The following is a 20312-nucleotide window of genomic DNA, read 5'->3' as shown; positions in this document are numbered from 1 at the left end:
GCGGCGGGAAGGGGGCGGGAGCCGGCGTCCGAGCGCGGTCGCGGGTTGGGGGGCGACCCGCGGAGCTGGGCGGAGGGAGCGCGGGAGAGCTGCCTGCGCGCCGTTCCCTGCTGGCTCTGCCCCCACCCGCCCCGCTGCGTTCCCAGCGTTTGCACGAGGGTGCTGGAAGCTCAAAGAAACAACGCGTGTCCTGGGTGGCAGGGCGGGAACTAAAGCGTGGATTCCACATCTGCACTGAGCGCTGCCGGGTGCCGGGCACTGTGCCGGCAACCTCAGGGCAGCGCCAGGCTAGTGCAGGACGCAGGCAAGCGACCACACACAGTAGGGTGAGTATGGGATGATTAACACGGGGCCTCACTTAACCGTCGCAACAACCCAGAGGACAAGGGATTTTCAAACCCGTTTTATAAATGAGAGCTAAGGGTCAGAGAGAAGTCGTTTTCCCCTGGCCCTCAGGCCTGTGGGATTTTAACCTGGGTCTGTCCTTCCCAAGGCCTTGCTCTCACAGCGCTTCTCTACCAGTGGACGTTTAAATGCCCTCATCCTCTAACTCATGCACTGACATACTCCCCTGTTCACACCCTGTCCACACTGGCCTAGGGCAAAGAGGCTAATGAATGTCCCAGATGGTAACCCCACTCACCAGGAAGCAAAGCCAGTACACCTCTCCATTCTCAGAAATTATTTCCAGTTCACAGGGGCAATGTTCTCACTAGGATCAGAGGACCACAATCCAAAGGCCTATATGAAGCCCTTAGAGATTTTCTGTCCTCTCAGGGTGCATTGGGGAAACCAAGCATCTGAGAGGTGCGCAGTTTGGCAGAAACACACTGAGCCAGAACTAGGGACTTCTGAGCTTTAATTGTCCCATTCATTATGTGAATAATTCCCTTTCAGCCAATCACTGGGTACCGGGGCTGAAAAGGACCCAAGGGCCATGTAATCAGTTTTTGAGTCACAGCTATCATTAAAAATAGCAATCATTAAATGGAATAGAAAAAGTACATGGCAGATACTAATGCTATGAAAAATGCATTTTTTACTCTGAGTCAGGTCAAAAGGTTTAAAGCCACTGAGTCTGACACCTCCCATTGTACAGATGGGCTGTCCTCATTTGTAGCTCTCATTTTTCACAGTAGTGGCTAGCATAGGAAATAATGTGATGCCTTGGGACTCCCCAATCCTCCATCCCTTGCTTTGGGTATGTGTGGGATAAATCATGACCGTCAGGGGATCTGGGCTCAAGCCCTAGCTTGACCCCTCCTTTGCTTTTTTTCTTTGTGCTTCAAGTTCCTTTCTTCATCTAGGCCAGCTCCTAAGATGCTAATGTATGACATGCCTCTGACCTGGGCACTGGAGCCCCTGAAAAGGGTTGGGTCTGGGTCTGCCCTTGAGAAACACATAGTATGGTGGGGGAGTCAGACCGACATCACAGGGCAGGGCAGTGAAAGGGAAAATGCAGGGACCGTGGCCACAGAGGGGTCACCATCTGAAGGACCAAAGAAAGGTTTTAAGGGGGTAGTGTCCTCAAGAGTCACTCTAAGGTCAAATATGAAAATTGGAGGGAATTGTTATTATCCCTCAGAAAATCTTTTTCCAGATAGAGAGCTCTGCAAACTTGGAGCTGGATGGTGTACTCTAATGGAGGTGCATTTTGGCCTTTTATTTATTAGATGGAGAGTAAAGGGGTGGAGTGGAATCCTGTAGAAGGGAGAGATTGCTCCTGGAGACATGGGGTTCAGCTGGGAAGTAGAAAGCACTCTGCTGTGGCTTTAGGTAAAATGGGGAAGCTGTGAACAGTTTTCAGAGTCCTTTTCCAGCCAAGAATTAATTTGTTCCTCCCAACAACCCTGTGGGTGAGTCAAGCTAGGATGATTGTGCCTCTGAGAGACATAACAAGCCCAATGTCACACAGTAGTTGATGGCCCAGGCAGGACTAGTACAGGCAGGACTGGTACCCATGTCTGTCTAGCCAAGGGTCCCCTTTGGCAGTCTGATGAAGATTATGAACCTCTATTCAGAAGAATATTTTTAACTATAAAAAGTCAATTACTTTGCCCAGCCGGCATGGCTCAGTGTTTGAGCATCAACCTGTGATCCAGGAGATCAAGGTTTGATTCCCAGTCAGGGCACATGCCGGGATTGCAGGCTCGATCCTGAGCAGGGTGTGCAGGAGGCAGCTGATCAGTGACTCTCTCTCATCATTGATGCTTCTATCTCTCCCTCTCCCTTCCTCTCTGAAATCAATAAAAACATATATTTTTTAAAAAAGTATATTACTTTGGAATACAAAGGAAACCAATTATACAGAATCATTACCAAAATATTTATTTTGTGATTTAGTTCTTTTTAAACACATTAAATAACAAGATCTAGAAATTGCTCTGTTACCTATTGTAATTTCGAGGTGGTGAATGAGTACAAATAGTATTTTAAGACATCACTACTGTAATTCAATACAGAAATATCCGATACCTATTGGTGACAAAGTCACAGGTACTGCTAATACTGCTGTGATTTGTTGATTATATGTATGATGGAAGGAAATGCTAAATTTTAGTTAGAGGTTAGTGAAAACAAGGATGTAATTTTTTTCTATCCAAGTTCATGGTCCCCACCCTCACCCTTCACCCCCACCGTGAACTCTATCCATGGACCTCTTGGGCTCTGTAGAATCTATGCTAAAATCTTCTACCTATTCTGGTCTAGCTCCTACTCCAATGCTTGTTCCTTCATCATGTACATCATGTTTCTTCCTGCAGACCCTTATTGCAGATCTACTATGAGCCAGATAGTTTCCCATCTTGTATGTCATATAGCCCTTGAAAACTTCCTTTGAGGTAGGTGTTATTCTTCCCATTTTGCAGACAAGGTAGCTGAGACTCCAGGAGGTTAAATGACTTACCCAAAGCTACACAGCCAGTAGCTAAAATCAGAGTCGTGTACCACCTCCTCATTCCTCTCCAACTGAGGCTTGGGGGCCAGAGTCACTCACACCAGAAGGAAAGGAAAGGAAAGTATAGGAGAACGGTGAGCAGGGAGAATTCACAGTTATGGAGAGCACACTGCAAAGTAGAAATACTGCTGTGTTTTTCATTATCTCCTTTAATCCTCACAACAACCCTATGCAATAAAACTATTAAAAAATAATACATATTCATTATAAAACAACAAATTAGAATATACAGATAAACTAAAATAAAAAATGGAAATCACCCATAATAGCTTCACACTGAAATACCTTTTAATACTTTAGTATGGAATCTTCCAGGTACACACATATACACACAATTTTACACCCACTTTACAGATAGGAACACTGGACTCAGAGAGGTTAAGGAATTTGCCCAAAGATGTACCAGTAATAAGTTCTAGTCACCTGTGGTTTGTCCTTAGGCCGGTCACTTTTCCTCTCTGCATCTAGGAAGAGCCAAAGCCTGGCACTTGGGAAAGCCATAACTGGAATCCCCTCTGAGCAGTTCTCAAGACAGTGCCCTCTAGAACAAGGCAGCCTTGCTCAGAAGCCTGGCTTCTTGGAGAGGGTCCAGAAAGAAATGCCTGCTCCCTGGGGGGGGGGGGGGGGGGCACAGCTCGAAGCTGCAGCTCTGACCAGTGACCCTAGTTAACCAATCGGGGATGAGAACCCGGGTGCAACCAGTGGCTGAGAACTGGGTTTTGCTCGCTGGGCTGGGCTGCATGTGTGATCCTCAGGGAGTCCCTGGACTCTCCCCTTGCCCTACACCCCGACCTGTGCCTGCCTGGACCCCCTTCCCTGATTCTGCTTATCTAAATCCTCTCTACCCTTCAAGGCCTAGCTTGAAGAAACCCCTTCTGCAGGAAGCTTTTCTGTGACCAATCCTTAGGGCATCATTCTTTCTTGAAGCATCTACTGTCTTGACTGTACATGTACCATTCATCGGGCACCTTCCATGTGCTTTCATCTCACAGGAATCACAGTTTCAAACTCCAGGTCAGAGGTTGTACCTGCTTCAGCCCTAGTTTCACAGCATTCAGCCTAGGGCCTGGTTCTCAAAGGTAGGGCTGCTGCTTTATACTGCCTTTGTTCCTTTGTGTGCCTTTGTGCAAACCAGAAAAATAGAGCCCATTTCTCTGGCCTGATGTAGTTCTATGCTGAAGACAAGGATTGGTAATTCAAGCTAGATTTCAATTTTCGCTTGTCCCTTCTTCTGGACACCTTTATTTATTTACTTATTTATTTATTAAAATATATCTTTATCGATTTCAGGGAGAGGAAAGGAGAGGAAGAGAGAGAGAGAGAGAGAGAGAGAAACATCAATGATGAGAGAGTCATTGATAGGCTGCAGCCTGCAACCCAGGCATGTGCCCTGACCGGGAATCGAACCCTGATCGCCTGGATCCTAGGTCAATACTCAACCGCTGAGCCATGCTGGCCAGGCCATTTTTAAATTTTTGAGGTAACTCCATACTGCTTTTCACAGTGGCTGCACCAGTTTGCATTCCCACTAACAGTGCACAAAGGTTCCCTTTTCTCCACATCCTCAACAGTACTTGTTGTTTATTAATGTATTGATGACAACCATTCTGACTGATGTGAGGTGCTATTTCATTAATATTAATTTGCCTTTTTCTGATGCTTAGTGGCACTGAGCATCTTTTTATATATATCTATTGGTCATCTGTATGTCCTCTTTGGAGAAGTGTCTATTCAGTTCCTTTACCTGTTTTTTAATTGGGTTGTTTGTTTTTTTGGTGTTGAGTTTTATGAGTTCTTTATAAATTTTGAATATTAACCCCTTATCAGATGTATCATTGGCAAATATGTTCTCCCATTCAATGGGCTGTCTTTTCATTTTGTCGATGGTTTCTTTTGCTGTGCAAAACCTTTTTAGTTTGATGTAGTTCCATTTGTTTATTTTTTTCTTTTGTTTCCCTTGCCTGAGGAGATATATCAGAAAAAATATTGCTATGAGAAATGTCCAAGATTTTACTGCCTATATTTTCTTCTAGGATTTTAATGGTTTTGAGTCTAACATTTGTCTTTAATCCATTTTGAGTTTATTCTTGTGTATGGTGCAAGAGGGTTGTCTAGTTTCATTTTTTGCAACTATCTGTTAAATTTTCCCAACACCATTTACTGAATAGATTATCTTTACCCCATTGTATGTTGTTGCCTCCTTTGTCAAATATTAATTGACCATAAAGGCATGGGTTTATTTCTGGGCTCTCTATATTCTGTTCCATTGAGCTATATGTCTGTTTTTATGTTAGCACTATGCTGTTTTGATTACTATATAGCCTGGTAGTATAGTTTGATATCAGGTAGCATGATTCCTCCAACTTTGTTCTTTCTCAAGATCGCTGTGGCTATTCGGGGCCTTTTGTAGTTCCGTATAAATTTTTGGAATACTTGTTCTAGTTCTGTGAAATACGCCATTGGTATCAAAAGGAATTGCGCTGAATCTATAGATTACTTTGGGTAGTATGGACATTTTAATGATTTTAGTTCTTCCTATCCATGAACATGGTATATAGTTCCACTTATTTATATCTTCTTTAATGTCTTTCTTCAGTGTCTTATTATTTTCTGAGTACAGGTCTTTTACATCCTTGGTTAAATTTATTCCTAGGTTTTTGGGTTTTTTTTGATGCAGTTGTAAATGGTATTTTCTTAGTTTCCTTTTCTGATAGTTCATTATTGGTGTATAAAAATGCAACAGATTTCTGGATATTTATTTTGTATCCTGCCACTTTACTGAATTCATTTATCAGTTCTGGTAGTTTTTTTGGTGGAATCTTTAGGGTTCTCTATATCATATCATCTGCTACAGAAGACTTTTAATGAATTTTGTCAACCCATGACTAGAACTGCTTTTTCTTTTGACCTTCGGCAAGTTTCTTCCCCTCTGAACCTCAATTTTCTGTCTTTTAAATGGGGACAGTAATACCTAAATAACCACAGGAATTACTATTATTTACTGAATATTTACTATATATCAGGCACTGCAGTGCTTTATGGGTGTACTGTCATTTAATCATCACAATATAACTGTGATGGAAGTGTTACTAATATTCTCGATGTCACAGAGGAGGACACTGAGGCCAGAGAGGTAAAGTACTTTGCCCATGAGTCACTCAGCTGCTAAGCAGCAGCACTGGGATGTGAATCTGTTTGTAGCCTATTGACAGTTTGAGCCAGATAATTCTTGTAAGGGACAGTCCTGTGCACTGCAGGATGTTTACCAGCCTCCCTGGCTTTGACCCATTAGATGCCAGTAGTACCCCTCCCCCACTGTGACAGCCAAAAATGGCTTCAGATATTGCCAAATGTGCCCTGGTGAACTAAATCACCCTTAGTTAAGAGCCACTGCTCTGCCCTTTAGACAAAGTTTTTCCTCCACAATATGACAAGCTTGGGAAACTTCTTTCCCTCCAGGGGTCTTGAAATCAACTGCAGACAGTCATTACACTAATGCTAATACTGTTTCATATTTGTTATAGCCCATTTGCACTTACAAAGTGCCTTCTTATACATTAGTTTGTCTGAATATTCCAAGTGAGAGAGCACATAGACAGAAGTGTCTAGCACAGTGCCCAGCACTTACTAAGTAAAATCTTGGCTTACTTTTATTGGTTAGATGAACCAGTGAAGGTTCAGGGAGGTTAAGTGACTGTCCCAAGGTTACACAGCTAGTAAGGTAGACTTGTCATTTGTTATATTGATTAGCTTTTTAACTATTGTTCTCAGCTATTCTACTTTAATCCTTAGAAGAGTTTCTGCTTTCATTAAGAGGAACAACACAAATCAGAAGAATAAGAATCTGTTTCCTAGAGTTGAAAAGATCCTAGAGGATATCTAGTTCAACTCGCTACAACCTGTATTTGGATTACCAGATAAAATACAGGATGGCTAGTTAAATTTGAATTTCAGATAAACAAGGAATAATTCTTTAATACTTTCCAAATTGTCACAAATATCAGTTAGAATAGTGGTAGCAGGAAGAAGGAAAGGGGGAGAGCTTTGAAACATGTTAAGATGTGGGTCAGAGATGGCAGTTTGTTCCTGCTCCCCCAACATGTGTTTTCCTCTTCTATGTTAATGGAATCCCCAGTTTTCACCTGGGCACATGGCCATTCAGAATAAAATCTTTCTCAGTGATCCTTGTGTCTATGTATGACTATGTGACTGAGTCTTCTGATCTGTATAATGTGATGTAGTGCCCTTAAAGGAACAGGATTGAAGTAGTCAGCTGTCTTGGATCATGTAGATGCTGGCAACATCATAGGGATGACAGAGCCATAAGCCTGGGCCCCTGACTAATTCATGGAGCAGAGAAAAGGTCCAGCTTTTACATGGGATAGAAAGAAACTTCTATTTTATTTGAGACTGTGTTTACTTTGGGTTCCTGTTGTAGCTGCCCAATCTCTGTTCTGACACAAAGTGGTGAAAAATCAGGTGAGGGTTAAGATGTAGAGACTAAAGGAGATGTGGGGAGAAGAGGAAGCTACAGAGGTTTTGTCATACCCAAGGCAACAATTCTCTTTTTTCCCCAAATTATAAGAGAAAGTTACAGAGCCCTGGGCAGGTTGCTTAGTGCTTCATTCTGATATGCCAAGGTTGCAAGTTTGATCCCCACCTAGGGCATATACAAGAATCAACCAATGAATGAGTAAATAAGCAGAACAACAAATTGATGTTTCTCTCTCTCTGAAAAAAAAAATTTTCTTTAGAAAGTTACAGGAGTAGTAGAAGTGAGCCAGCTGGGCTGCATAGGCTTAGGAAACAAGTTACAAAAGCAAAAGAAGGGCTCTTGGAGCTTAGGAGAGGGAAAGACAAAGGTAATGTTCCTGGGGGGAAAGGTGGGCATGTGCTAAGGAAAGGGAGAGCGCAGCATTTCTTTCCTGAAATGTGGCCTTTTGACCCCCTGCAATATAATCATTTTGAGTGAGGTCCAGGAATTTGTGCGAGCAGCTTGGTCATTTGTAGCGACCCAGGCCTCAGCAATCTCCTCTATCAAGCCCAAGGCTGGCCCTGCTGGATCTGGGAGATTTTAGCTCTGTCTGCTTTCCACAGATGTCTCCATGGTGACCCGTCCTCCAGACAGACCCCAGAGCTGCCTACTTCTCCTACCAGTAATTCAGTGTGTGCCGCTGCCCTCAGTTTATTTCTGCCCTTTGATTTGGGACTGAAGACAAGCTCTGTCATGTTAGGTCAGGTCACTATCATTTCTTTTTATAAATCTAAATTTTATTACATTTATTGGGATGATATTGACTAATAAAATTTTATAAGTGTACAATTCTATAATACGTCATCTGTATATTGTATTGTGTGTTCACCAAACATCCCTAGTGTTCATTGCAGCATTTCTTACCTGCGTTCCACAGGGTCCTGAATGATCTGGTCCCTGCCTACCTTTCTCACCCTTCTCCTTATCCCTTGGCTCCAGGCAACACTAGCTCCATCCAATCTAGTGTCTTCTTCCTTAGGGCCTTTGCAGGATCCCTACTGCATCTGCTTAGGACCTCCCCACTTCTTTCCCCCAAATGACTCATTAAAATTTCAGCCCTCAGCTTAAATGTCATTCCTCAGTGAAGCCTTCTCTGAACTCCAGAATAAGTCCAGTGCCACTTTTATACATGCTCTTGGCTCCTTGTACTTCTTCCTGGTGCTTATCCTAATTGTAATTCTATAATAATTGGTATAATTATTTGGTTAATGTTTGTCTTTCCCACTATTCTCTAAGCACCATGACAGCTGGGAACATGTGTGTTTTGTTCACTGATGTATCCCTAGAACCTAGTGCAGAACCTGACACATAAGCAATACTCAAAAATACTCCTTGATGAATGTCTCTTCCAACCATAATTTTCCAGGAAGCTCCCTCATAGTAACACTCTCTTCCCTCCACTCTCCAGACCAACTCAGAGAAGTAAATAAGCAATAAGGATGGGAATTCCCTTTCTCTGAGGACCTCTGACCAGTTGAAGTTAAAAGAGGCTGAATCATTGGGAAGGAGTTCTGGAGGTCGGAAGGAGAGTTCAGCAAAAGACAGCGGCCTTTATTATATCCATAGCCAGAAATAACGCCTTTCCCCAAACTCCTAACTGGTGGTCTCTGGCTTGCTAATCTACCCTAAACTAATAACATATAGCTAAGGAATCAGTAATAAGATTTAAGGAGACAACTGAAATATAGATTACCAATTAAGGTTTGTCAAATAGCTAAACTTCTGTCGATGTAAGAAAAATCTAAACCTGTAGAAAATTTTTATGAGTTTATTTGAGCCAAACTGACAACATGTGCAGAGGAACAAGATCTCAGATGCTCTGGAGGGTAAGTTTGTTGTTTCTTTTATGCATTTGGAATTAATGAGGTAATTTAAAGATTACATGAAGGTAGGAAAAAGCAAGGCAGGGATTGGATTACAAGAGTAGGTGCCTTCTTAAGGGTGGTTACACCTTTGAGGAGTATTACTTCCTCATTTCAAAGGAGTATTAACCTCAATGCATAAGAACAATGGACACAGCTTGCTTAAAAACCTTGAACTAAAGAAGTTATAGGCCTAGGGCATGACTACCCAGCATGACCAGCCCTTTTTCATTCACATTACTGAATGCTAATATATAACCTAATAAATAAACTATTTAGCCTAGAAGTAAAGTGTTAGAAGATAATTAAAGTGTTGGTAGAAAATAAAATATTAACTGCTCAAGTGCTGGCTGATAACTGAGGGATTAATTTAAAACTAAGTTGTTAGCATATACTGGTTAACTAATGACTAAGGTAATAGTTGAACAAGATTTAAAGTGAGATTTTTTCCTAGGGGATTCTTGCACATTAGAGGGGATTTGGAAACAGCAGAAAGCTGATAAAGCCTATAGGAATGAAGGCCTACTTGAGACTGTAAAATCCTCAGCTGGACTCTAAACTTACGGAGAAACTGTTTGTCTTTGATTTTCAGATAGGATTTAGTCAGGGAAAGCATGGAGCTGTTGCTCAAAATGTTTGCATCTAATTACATTTCTTTTTTCTTCTTTTTTTAATAATACTTACCCAAGGATATTTTTTTCCATTGCTTTTCAGAGAGAGTGGGAGAGAGAGAAAAAAACCACATAGATGTGAGAGAGACACATCCATTGGTTGCTTCCAGCATGTGCCCCAACCCGGCTGGGGATCAAGGAGGTACATGCCCTTGGCTGGTATCAAACTCGGGACTATTCAGTCAGTGGGCCGATACTCTAACCACTGAGCAAACTGTCGAGGGCTGCCATCTAATTACATTTAATCTGCTAAGGGCCAGGCACTGTGCTGAAGAGAGAAGAGAGGGCAGTTGCTTAAACAATGGAAATAGAGTGTGGTGTCAGTGAGTGGTGTGTGATAGGAAAGGCTTAGGGGGGTTGCAAAGGTTGGGTGAAAGGAAAAGCATGTGAGTTTAGTTCTTGGTTTGTTGAAATGAGGTGTCTATAGACATGCCCAATAGGCAGGCTGATATGAATCCAAGGTAGACATTTGAGCCCAAGGTAGGCAAAAGCATGAGGGAAAAGAATGAGATAGCTACAGAAGAGTGTATGGAGTGAGAAAAGGGACCAGCCTAGAGCCCCAAGAACAACAGGGAAGGAATGGGCAGAGGAAGAAACATCAACCGACACTGAGAAGGAAGGAACACTTAGAGAGAGGGAGAAACCAAGGGAAAAGAATGGGTCATGGAGAAGGTTAAAGTCAGAGATGTGGCCATTGAGGACGTGGTTCTGAGATATCCATCACAAAAATGTCTGATAGCTGGGTTTCACTGCATGTGTGTGTACGCACACAAGTATATGCCGAGCTGGAGCACGGAGCAGGGCGTGTAAGGGCACATACTCTGCTCTCGAGTCCACCTTAGAGGGGCTTATGGTCAACTCAAAGAGAGCCTTCATTTAGTCCAGGGAGCTTTTGAGAAGGACCATTAAGGGAGACTATGAGAACTGTAAGCACAGGTCAACCCTTTCATTGTCCAATGGGAAAACTGAGGACAAGAGACAGGGAACAGTTTGCTCAGTCTGTGGGTCAGGGGCACAGCAGTACTTGAATCTGAGTCTGCTTCTTCTAGGAGAGTGACCTTCTAGAAGACATGAAGTAGACATGAAATTCTTATTGGCCAGTGAATTATCAATCTGTGACTTTGCCCATCACCTCAGTTTTTAGCTGCCTCTTTTTATATGCATATAAAAGTAAAAAATATATTTTACATACAAAATTCAAGCATTACAGTAATACTTAACAAAGAAAGTGAATGACTCCTGTTACCCACTTCACCCCCTCACAAATAAAACCACCATTAACAGTTTGGTCTATATTCCTTCCCCCTTCTCTCACTCTCACTTAACATTGTAAATTTTTTATTAAAATATTATACTTTATACTGGGTTTTGTGTGGGTGCATGTGTTCCTTCTGTTTTACAGTTGCCCTTGGACAACTTTCTATGATAGCATACAGAAATCTAATTCATTAATTTTAGTAACTATATTAGTGTATCATTTGGATTTATACCATAACTTATTACCAGACCATGGGTTGGTAATAAGTTATGGTGATGGACACAAGGGTTACATCCAATTTTCACTGTTGTGAACATTGTATATACATATTATTGTACATATATATTTGCATAGTTTGGGAGTCTTCTAAAAGGAGAAATGCATCAAAGAGTATGAACACTGCTTTAAAAGATATGCCAAATTGTCCTCGAAAAACTTGTGCCAGTTTATTGTTCCAACAATAGTTTATGCAGATGCCCATTTCCCCACACCCTTACCAACAATGAATATTATCATTTTATAAATCTTTCCAACTTGAATGAAGTTGATTATCTTTTCACATCCTTATTATCCATCTATATTCTGTGAATTATCTATTCAGATCCTTTGACTATTTGTTATTGTAGTGTACTTTTGATCAGTGGATTCCCATTGAGTCCTAATGACTGACTTGATTTAAAAAAAAAAGGCTTGGAATTCTTTGTACCAAATTACTAACAGTGTGTACTTCCAGGGAGTGAGAGTATAGAAAATGAGGGCTACATTTTCATTGTATCATGACATCCTGCATTATCTTACAATGAATTATATTACTTTTATAATTTAAAAAATAATAGAGGAAAACAACAACAACAAGTAAATGTTTGGCCTGGGTTCTCATTGGCGGGAAATTCATGTTGGGTGCAAGTTTTCACTGATCACAAGTTATTTTTTGGTTTATATGCAAAAAACATTTATTGAATGCCTCTTATTGAGCTGGCACTGCTCTAGACACATCCATAGGTCATTCATTAATCCTCACAACAGCCCTGTGAACTAGGAATCGGCCTGTTTTATAGAGTTTTTAATAGGTAGGAGATTATTGCTTGATATACTTCTATTTGCCACATGTTTTCATGGGCTAGAGGTTCTTATTGACTGGTGATTTATTGGTCAAGAGCTGTCACTGACCAGGAGTTCTTATAGGTTGCTCTAAGATTCAAATCATCAAAATACTAGAATTTTCCCCCCACAGGAATAATGGAGTAGGTGAGATAAGAGTGGATGAAGGAGAGCCATGGTCTCTCCCTTAGAAGCACCATTTGAGTTTGCTTTGGTCGTCCATGGAAGGTAGGGGGAGTGGGCAGTGAGAGAGGAGGGAAAGTGGTTATAAGTCTTCTCGCTTCTTCAGGATGAGCTTCCTCACAAGCGCTGTGATCTGGGGTCTGATCTCCTCCACCGACACGGTTGGGTCCCAAGCCCCTACCACCTTTCCATCCGGGGCCACTAGGTACTTCCAGAAGTTCCAAGTGGGCTCCTTTCCAGAAGTTTCTAGAGCAAAAGGAAGAAGGAGAGCCAACTGTGCTTCTCTGTGGTACCTCTCCTGGAATTCCACTATCGGTGTCCATTCTTTCCTTGAAGCAGTGGTTCTATTAATTAAAATTAACTGAAGAGTTTTAAAAATCCTGATGCCCAGTCCACCTCCTTGAAACCATTTAAATCACAATCTCTTGGGGGTAAAAGTCAGGCATGAGTATTTTTCAAAAACTCTCCAGGAGACTCTAATGTAATGCCAAGGTTGAGAACTACTGCTCTAGGATTCTGTGAAGTGCTTGATAAAGCAGTATTAGATCTTCCTTAATTAATGATCTCAAACTACTGAACAGTCTACACCCTATTCTCTAATGAAATCTACACAGTTTCCAGCCTAGCGGGAGTGGCTCAGTGGTTGAGCATTGACCTATGACCTAGGAGATCCCGGTTCGATTCCTGGTCGGGGCACATGCCCGGGTTGCAGGCTCCATCCCCAGTCTGGGGTGTGCGGGAGGCAGCTGATCAGTGATTCTCTCTCATCATTTATGTTTCTATCTCTCTCTCTCTCCCTCTCCCTTCCTCTCTCTGAAATCAGTAAAGACATATTTCACAAAAATTAAATAAATAAATAAATAAATAAATAAATAAATAAATAAATAAATAATACTTTCCAAATGTTCATAGACTGTTTGCGTTTGAATCGTGGTGGTGAGGGGCACATAAAATAAACAGATTCTTGGGCCCTACTTCAGTAGGTTTTAGGCTAATGCATTTTTAAGAGCTCCCTAGGTGCTGCTAAAGCAGGGCTAGGTTTTATCTATAACTATGGTAACTGGGAAGGAACTAATAAAAACACATGGGGGAAAAAAAGTAAATATTAGGATTGACCTACAGAGCAAAATTCCAATCTGCCTCAGTAAGGGGCCTTTTGCTTGCTACACTGTTGTTTCTCATTTACTTCTCCAGGTGAAAGGGTTGGTGGGTTGTGGTGAGGGATATGAAGGCAACCACAAGCAGGGAGTGGGAGACGGCAAGAATGGAGCCCCCTGAAGGAGGAGTGAGGCCCCGGGGAGGAAACAGGACCATAATGACAAGTGTGGCCCATGACCCCATTTTGTGGCTCTTAGGCTCCTGGGGCTGGAGAAGGGATCTCTTTCTAAATATTGAGATCTGGCATTTTAGCTCAGGTTTCTCTCCCATGCCAACAGACTTTGACTCTGATTCAGGACAGAGGATGCCTGTCAGCCTTCTCCAGGCATGTGGCATCCCCTCCCGTCTGCACCTCCAACCTAAGTCCAACTAATTCACATTGACTAAAATCTGAGGGCCCATTCTCCTTCCAGGAGCCCCTGCATATGAAAACAGGATCTCAGAGATGTCTGCAAGAGTGACTCTGGGAGAGAACAGAAAGGCAACAGGGCGAAGATATTCTTAGGCAAGAATACTCCTCAGCTCATCCTCAAAGATTAGTGCTGGAACAGACCATCAACCCATCTGGTGGTGGGGAGGCTGGAAAGGGCCCCTGGTCATTCAGCCAGCCCATGGCCTCTGCTGCCCAGGGAGCCAAGGCCTCAGCCAGCTGAGGGAAGGTGAGGGGAAGGATCAGGACTCACGGGTCAGGTACTTGAAGGCAGGGTGGGCACCAGTTCCAGTCACTGCGACCTTGCTAAACATGGGGAAAGAGACACTGTAGGTGCGGCGGGCAAAACTCTCAATTTCCTTGTTGCTGTCGGGCTCCTGTTGGCCAAACTGGTTGCAGGGGAAGGCAAGCACATTGAAGTGGTGGGGCCCCAGGTCTCGCTGTAGCTGCTGCAGGGCCCGGTAGTGTTCCTCTGTGAAGCCACACTCGCTGGCCACGTTCACCACCAGGGACACCTGAGTGGCAGAAACAAAACCCAGACATGCACAACCCAGTGAAGAGGCAAGCACTTGCACATGTCCTGACATGCCCACATGTGTGACTCCCCCTACAGTTAATTCTCTCATACATACAACACAATGTATACACGAAAATGGAAGTGCAGTGTTCTCACATATACACAAACACATGCACAAATGAAATCAAACACACAGGGCTTACAGATGTGTGTATACATACATGAACATTCATGAGAATAAGCACACAATATTTGCAGATGGATATGCATATGCCCCATGATACAAAGATACATTAGCACACATCACACATGCCCACAAACACACAGCACAGTCATAGAGAGGCATACACACTGGGGAGCTCATATCAAGAGGTGATGTGGGGGAGTAGAAAGGTAGACCTGAGGTCAATTTCTGGCATGGTCAGCTAGAACTCATCACTGTAGTTGCCTGTATATGTGTCAGTCTGCCTTCTAGAATGCAAACCCACTGAGGGCAGGAGCTATGTCCACTTCACTCCAGAGCCTGATGTATGGAAAAGTCTCAGAAAGTACCTGCTGAATGAATCAGTGTGCATACATACACATCGCCTGCTTGGGTACATAGACAGACATGGGTTTTCTTGATAAAAGGATCCCAAAGTACCCAGGGCAATCCCTTTTTGCCCCTCTCCCTCCAACAAACAATCACTACTTTCTTCTATAACTAGATTCACCCTTAAATTTATTATAGCCTTATCATAAATTTATTTATGTAAGTTTGTTTATAAATTTATTTCTTTATATAAATTTGTTTATAAATTTATTTTGTACCTTTAGGTGATAAATATAAAGCTGGCTGATGGAACTTGATTATAATACTGCAACTAGAATTCTGGCACCAATGCTATGTTTTTAGCTTCTAGTCATATATTATTAAAGGATTTTAAAACTTACCTTGTATCTGGGCTGCCCAGCCCTACCTCTCTGGCCACCTTTTTAGAAGAGCAGGATTATACCAGCTGCCTCCATCAGGAGGGCCATCTCCCAGGGGCAGCCTGGGGCACTGGATATGCATAGGCACAAACTGCTCAGGTTAGATATTTTGGGCTGGGTATTCTTTGTTGTGAGGGGGCTATTCTGTTCATTGTAGGATGTTTAGCAGCATCTCTGACCTTACCCGCTAGATGCCTAGTCTTGACAATCAAAAATGTCTCCACACATTGCTAAATGTCCCCTAGGGAGCAAAATTACCCCCAGTTGAGAAACTCTGAGCTACATAATGAGAACCACTGAGCTGTAACTCCTTCACCTTGCCTCCATCAGGTGAGGAATGACCCATTCCCTGGGGCCACAGGCTGTCACAACCTCCCCCATTTGCATCAGCATATGTCTTACTCTGCCTGTGGTAGTGAGAAACAGGGATCCTTAACTTCCTTTCCCAGTCAGGGGTCTTCCTCTTTCTTCTCTGCTGGATCCCTGGGCATTGAGAGCATTAAAAATTGCTTATTTTTAACCTGCTCTTGTGTGTCTGCCCACTCTTTTGGAAGGAAGGAAATCCTACTTCTAAGAAGTTGCATGCCTGAAACCAAAAAGCTTATCCTTAACGTGGCCCAAACAGACAGACTCATCCAAATAACATAGTTAATTTGTGTAGCAAGCAAACAAACCATACACATACACACACACACACACACACACACACACACACACACACACACACACTCTACTACACTCAGGCCTACATATACATAATCTCACACTTCAGGCAGGCATATTCCCAAATAGTCACCCATTCATTCATACTCAATGCTGGTCTAAATGACTGTCTTCCCAGTTAGCCCGAGGGCATAAATCATAGTCTTGCTCATGGCTATATCTCCAGGGCTGGACCCAGTGCCAAGCAGGTAGTGAAAGCCAGTACTTTTTTTTTCCCAAATAAAAAATAAAGGTAATGAAATACACATAATGAGCTAATAACAATTTGCAGCTGAGTAAATGACCTTATTGTCCAAGTGGCAGATCTAACTGGAGGTTAACTCGGCATCATTCACAGCTTTTCTGGACTGGTGCTTTCCCTCTAAACCTGGTGTTTAAGATCATGGGCTCTAAAGCTGGACTTCCTGGGTTCAAATTCTAACTCTACCACTTAGTAGCTGTGTGACTTTCCCCCCCCCCAATTTCTTTTTGATTGATTTCTTCGCCACTTGCTCCCATGTATTTACTAATGATCTAGATAGAGTATTAAAACACTCAGAATTCTGAGATTACTTCTCTGAGCTATTTTTCTCCAGGATTTCTGTTCCTTACATCCAAGATGCCTTATTTCTGAAAACAAACAGACTTTGTTCTATTCTTGTCATAACTTATTACTACTAGGAATTACTTTGTTCATGTTTCTGTTCCCTTTTTATTTTCTCTCTCCTCTTCACCTCATATAAGCTCTGTTAAAGTGGAAACTTGTCTGTTTTGTTCACTGCTGTATCCCCTGGGCTGGCCTAGTACTTGGTATTCAGCAGGTGCTCAGTAAGAAATAATGAATTAATGAGTAGCAGAGCTGGTCAAGTGCTAAACTTGGGTCTCTGTGGCCTGCTGCACTAGAGGGAAGGAGAGGCCTGAATTGGAGTGGGCCCTGCTCTTATTATTGACTCTTTACTCTGAGTTCTGCATGCAGCTCCTGTTGGGATCCACCAAACACAGGTGCAGAGCCCCCTACCAAGTGCTTCCACACTGTCATCTCATTTAAACTCACAATACCTTGGGAGATGATTAGGACAAGGATTACTGCCCCAAGAATTTAAAGGCTTAGAGAGTACAGTGATACCTCATTTTTCCAACATCTCCGTTGATGAACATTTCTGTTTACAAACGCCATAAACCTGGAAGTAAATGCTTCGGTTTTCGAACACGCCTCAGAAGTCGAACATGCCACACGGCTTCCTCTGAGTGCAAGATCCTGAGGCCTGGCTGTTGGCTATTGATCCCTTGGTTTTCAAATGTTTCAGAACTCGAACGGTCTTCTGGAATGGATTACATTAGAAAACCAAGGTACCACTGTATTTTCTTCACTAAAGATGGCCTTGCTTCCTGGAGAAGAATGCTGATACCCATTTTTGTGTGGTCCATCCAACTCTGGACAATGGGCCCAACTGTCCATTAAAGACCAACTCCTCACCCTTCCCACACCACAGCCTCACTTGAGAAGTGGACTTGGAGGGGTCTTCATTCCACACAGCACAACATCTTGGCTTCTGAATGTAGTGTCCTAGGCCCCTCTTGGCAACTCCCTACCTACCCTCTTCAGCCTCATCTTACCCCGCTCTCAGCCTCATGCTTTATACTCCTTCAAGCAGGACTGCTTGAAGTCACCACCACCATCACCACTGCCCCCGCCCCCCATCACACTTGCTGTCTGCTTTGGAGCCTTAACATGGACAATTCTCTGCCTGGAATGCTCTTCTTGATCTTGCTAAGACTCACTCTTGTTTCAAAGACTCACCCCACACACTTTCTCCCTGAAGTCCACTCTGAGCTGAGATGCCTCTTGGTAAGGAGGTAGCAGCCTGGATGACTCATATTTCACCCTGAGCTGCCATCTTAGGAGTCTGCCTAGAGTAGACCAGGGGTGGATGAATGGTTCTCCTCCAGGCTCCGTGCTTTCTAGCGCTGTGTGACCCTGTCCAAATATATCTTCCCTCTCTGGGCCTTCGTGTCCTCCCTGGAGGACGATCTGTGTAAGGCACCCGTGCATTCCTCTGCACTGCACATTCATTTCCAGAATGTTCTCGTAGGACTCAGTATCATCCGCTCCCCCAGCTGCAGACTCGGAAACTGGGGATGGGCGAGACAAAGACCGCAGGATGCTAGGGTTATTTTTTCCCACCCTTTCCTGACAAAGGCTGAGCAGAGGCATGCAGCCTCTGGGAGAGGTCCGGACCCGCAGCCCATATTCGCCAGCAGGGAACTCAGAGCCTGGCGTGAGAGTTTCGGGTTTCACTGTGCGCCAGGGCCAGGGCCGTGCCACGTAGCCGCGGGACAGACCCCGAGCAACATCTGGGGGCGCGGCACCCTCGGGGCCATGCCCGGGTCGGGGGCAGGGAGCCGGGGCGGCGTCGCCGGCAGCCGAGCCCCCTCGGAGCCACAGCCGGCAGGCTACGAGGTGGCGGGGCGCCCCCGCCAGACCCCGCCCGGGCGGCGCCGAGGCCCCGCGGGCGCGCACTCACCGAACCCCGGTACTTCTCCAGCGACACCAGCTTGCCCCGGATGTTGACGGCCTTGAAGTCGTAGAAGTCCCGCTCCCGCTGCGCGCAGGCCGCGGCCGCCAGCAGCAGCCACGCCGCCCCCAGGGCCGCCACCATGACTCCCTCCCGAGGTGGCCGCGTTGCGAGGGCGAAGACTAGGCGGGGGACCCGGCGTGGGGGCGGGAGGAGGCGGCTCCGGCGCCACCCGGCCCGCGAGGCAGGACGCGCCCCCTTCTTCTCTGCGAGCCTTGGAGAGTCAGGCTCTGGACCTCGGTTTCCCATCCTTACTAGGAAAGCGTTGGACCCCGCGCGCCTTCCGGGACCCCAAAGCCCTGATTCCAGGATTTTGACCATCAAGACCATAATTTAGTTCACTGAGGTTCTCTGGTTGTAGGACGCAGCGACTTGGTAGGGAAAAGAGGGGAAAGTTTGGATCTGCTGGCCAGCTTCTAATGAGCGCGTTGGCCTCAGGCTGTCACACCTCCTTTCAGGGCCTCAGTTTCTCCGTCTGCTCGGTGGGGCTAGCCTCCCTTCTGGCAGCAGGTAGGCAGTATAGAATGGGAGATACAGAAAAATGGATGTGAAATACTTTGTCAGCTGAAAGGTGTCTACAAACTTTGAGTGAATGAATGAATGAATGGTTCCTGAAAGGGATGGCATGGAAAAGGGGAAGAGAGATGGAGGACCTGTGACAGGTTGGGTTCCTGGAAAGCAGATTCTGTGATGGGATTGCAGAGCAGGATGTTTATGAGGAAACACCTGGGGATCAACACCCATGGAAGTGAGAGGCGGGAGCAGGAGTGTGCAGAAGTCCAGAGCTCCATGCAGGCCCAAGGGCAGTTTGGCTGACTCCACAGTGACTCAAGCTAGAATGGCCCATCAAAGTTGTCCCCAGATAAACTAAATTGACTAGGCTTTTATATCACTGTCATTGGATGTGAGGTCATCTGAGAAGAGGTGTGACAGGAGCAAGGTGGCCCTGTCCCTCGAGGGGCTGACAGTTAAAGGCTTTCCACTGACAGCACTGGTGTCCTGTCTTCAGTGATTTGGGATCTGGGCAGCACATGATTAATGACTGCCACATTCAGAAACCCCCTACTGAGCCCCACTAAATGCCAAGTATGGTGCTGGGTACTGACACTGTACTAGTTCTCCAGGAGCTCACAGGCTGCCATGAGAGAAGCCAGGTAAACTGGAGATTTTGTGTAATGCTTAGGTAAGCACTCCTACAGACATTTAACAAATACTTCTTGAGCATCTGTTCTACACCAGGCTCTGCTGTAGGTGCCTCTTATTGCAGTGATGAACAAAGATAGTGTGGTTCCTACCCGGGGACACACAGGTATTAAATAATTCATGAATAGCTCTAAAATTACTATAGTGGTAAGTACCATTTAAACTAACCTTGGGGGTGAAAAGTGGGGC

At 44.3% G+C, this 20312-nt stretch overlaps 2 protein-coding genes across 2 annotated transcripts in view; one reads left to right on the top strand and one right to left on the bottom strand.

Moving 5' to 3' along the window:
- Positions 1-204: 204 nt before the first annotated feature.
- TUT4 (terminal uridylyl transferase 4) overlaps positions 205-20312 on the top strand; it is a 151419-nt gene continuing 131311 nt past the window's right edge. Inside the window, exon 1 of the mRNA XM_087820435.1 lies at positions 205-326. The gene's annotated coding sequence lies outside the window, so the exon portion shown is untranslated. The remainder of the gene's footprint in view (positions 327-20312) is intronic.
- On the bottom strand, positions 8675-19004 carry GPX7 (glutathione peroxidase 7). The gene is made up of 3 exons (XM_087820433.1): positions 18870-19004; positions 14407-14668; positions 8675-12811 (listed from the first exon to the last, which is right to left on the bottom strand). Exons 1-3 carry the CDS (start codon positions 19002-19004, stop codon positions 12648-12650), a joined length of 561 nt encoding a protein of 186 aa, XP_087676559.1. The 3' UTR covers positions 8675-12647.

This window comes from Miniopterus natalensis, chromosome 9 (genome assembly GCF_054644295.1).
Source record: "Miniopterus natalensis isolate mMinNat1 chromosome 9, mMinNat1.hap1, whole genome shotgun sequence".
Lineage (NCBI taxonomy): Eukaryota > Metazoa > Chordata > Mammalia > Chiroptera > Miniopteridae > Miniopterus > Miniopterus natalensis.
The sequence above is the reverse complement of the archived record's forward strand: the minus strand, read 5'-3'. Positions and strand labels throughout refer to the sequence as shown.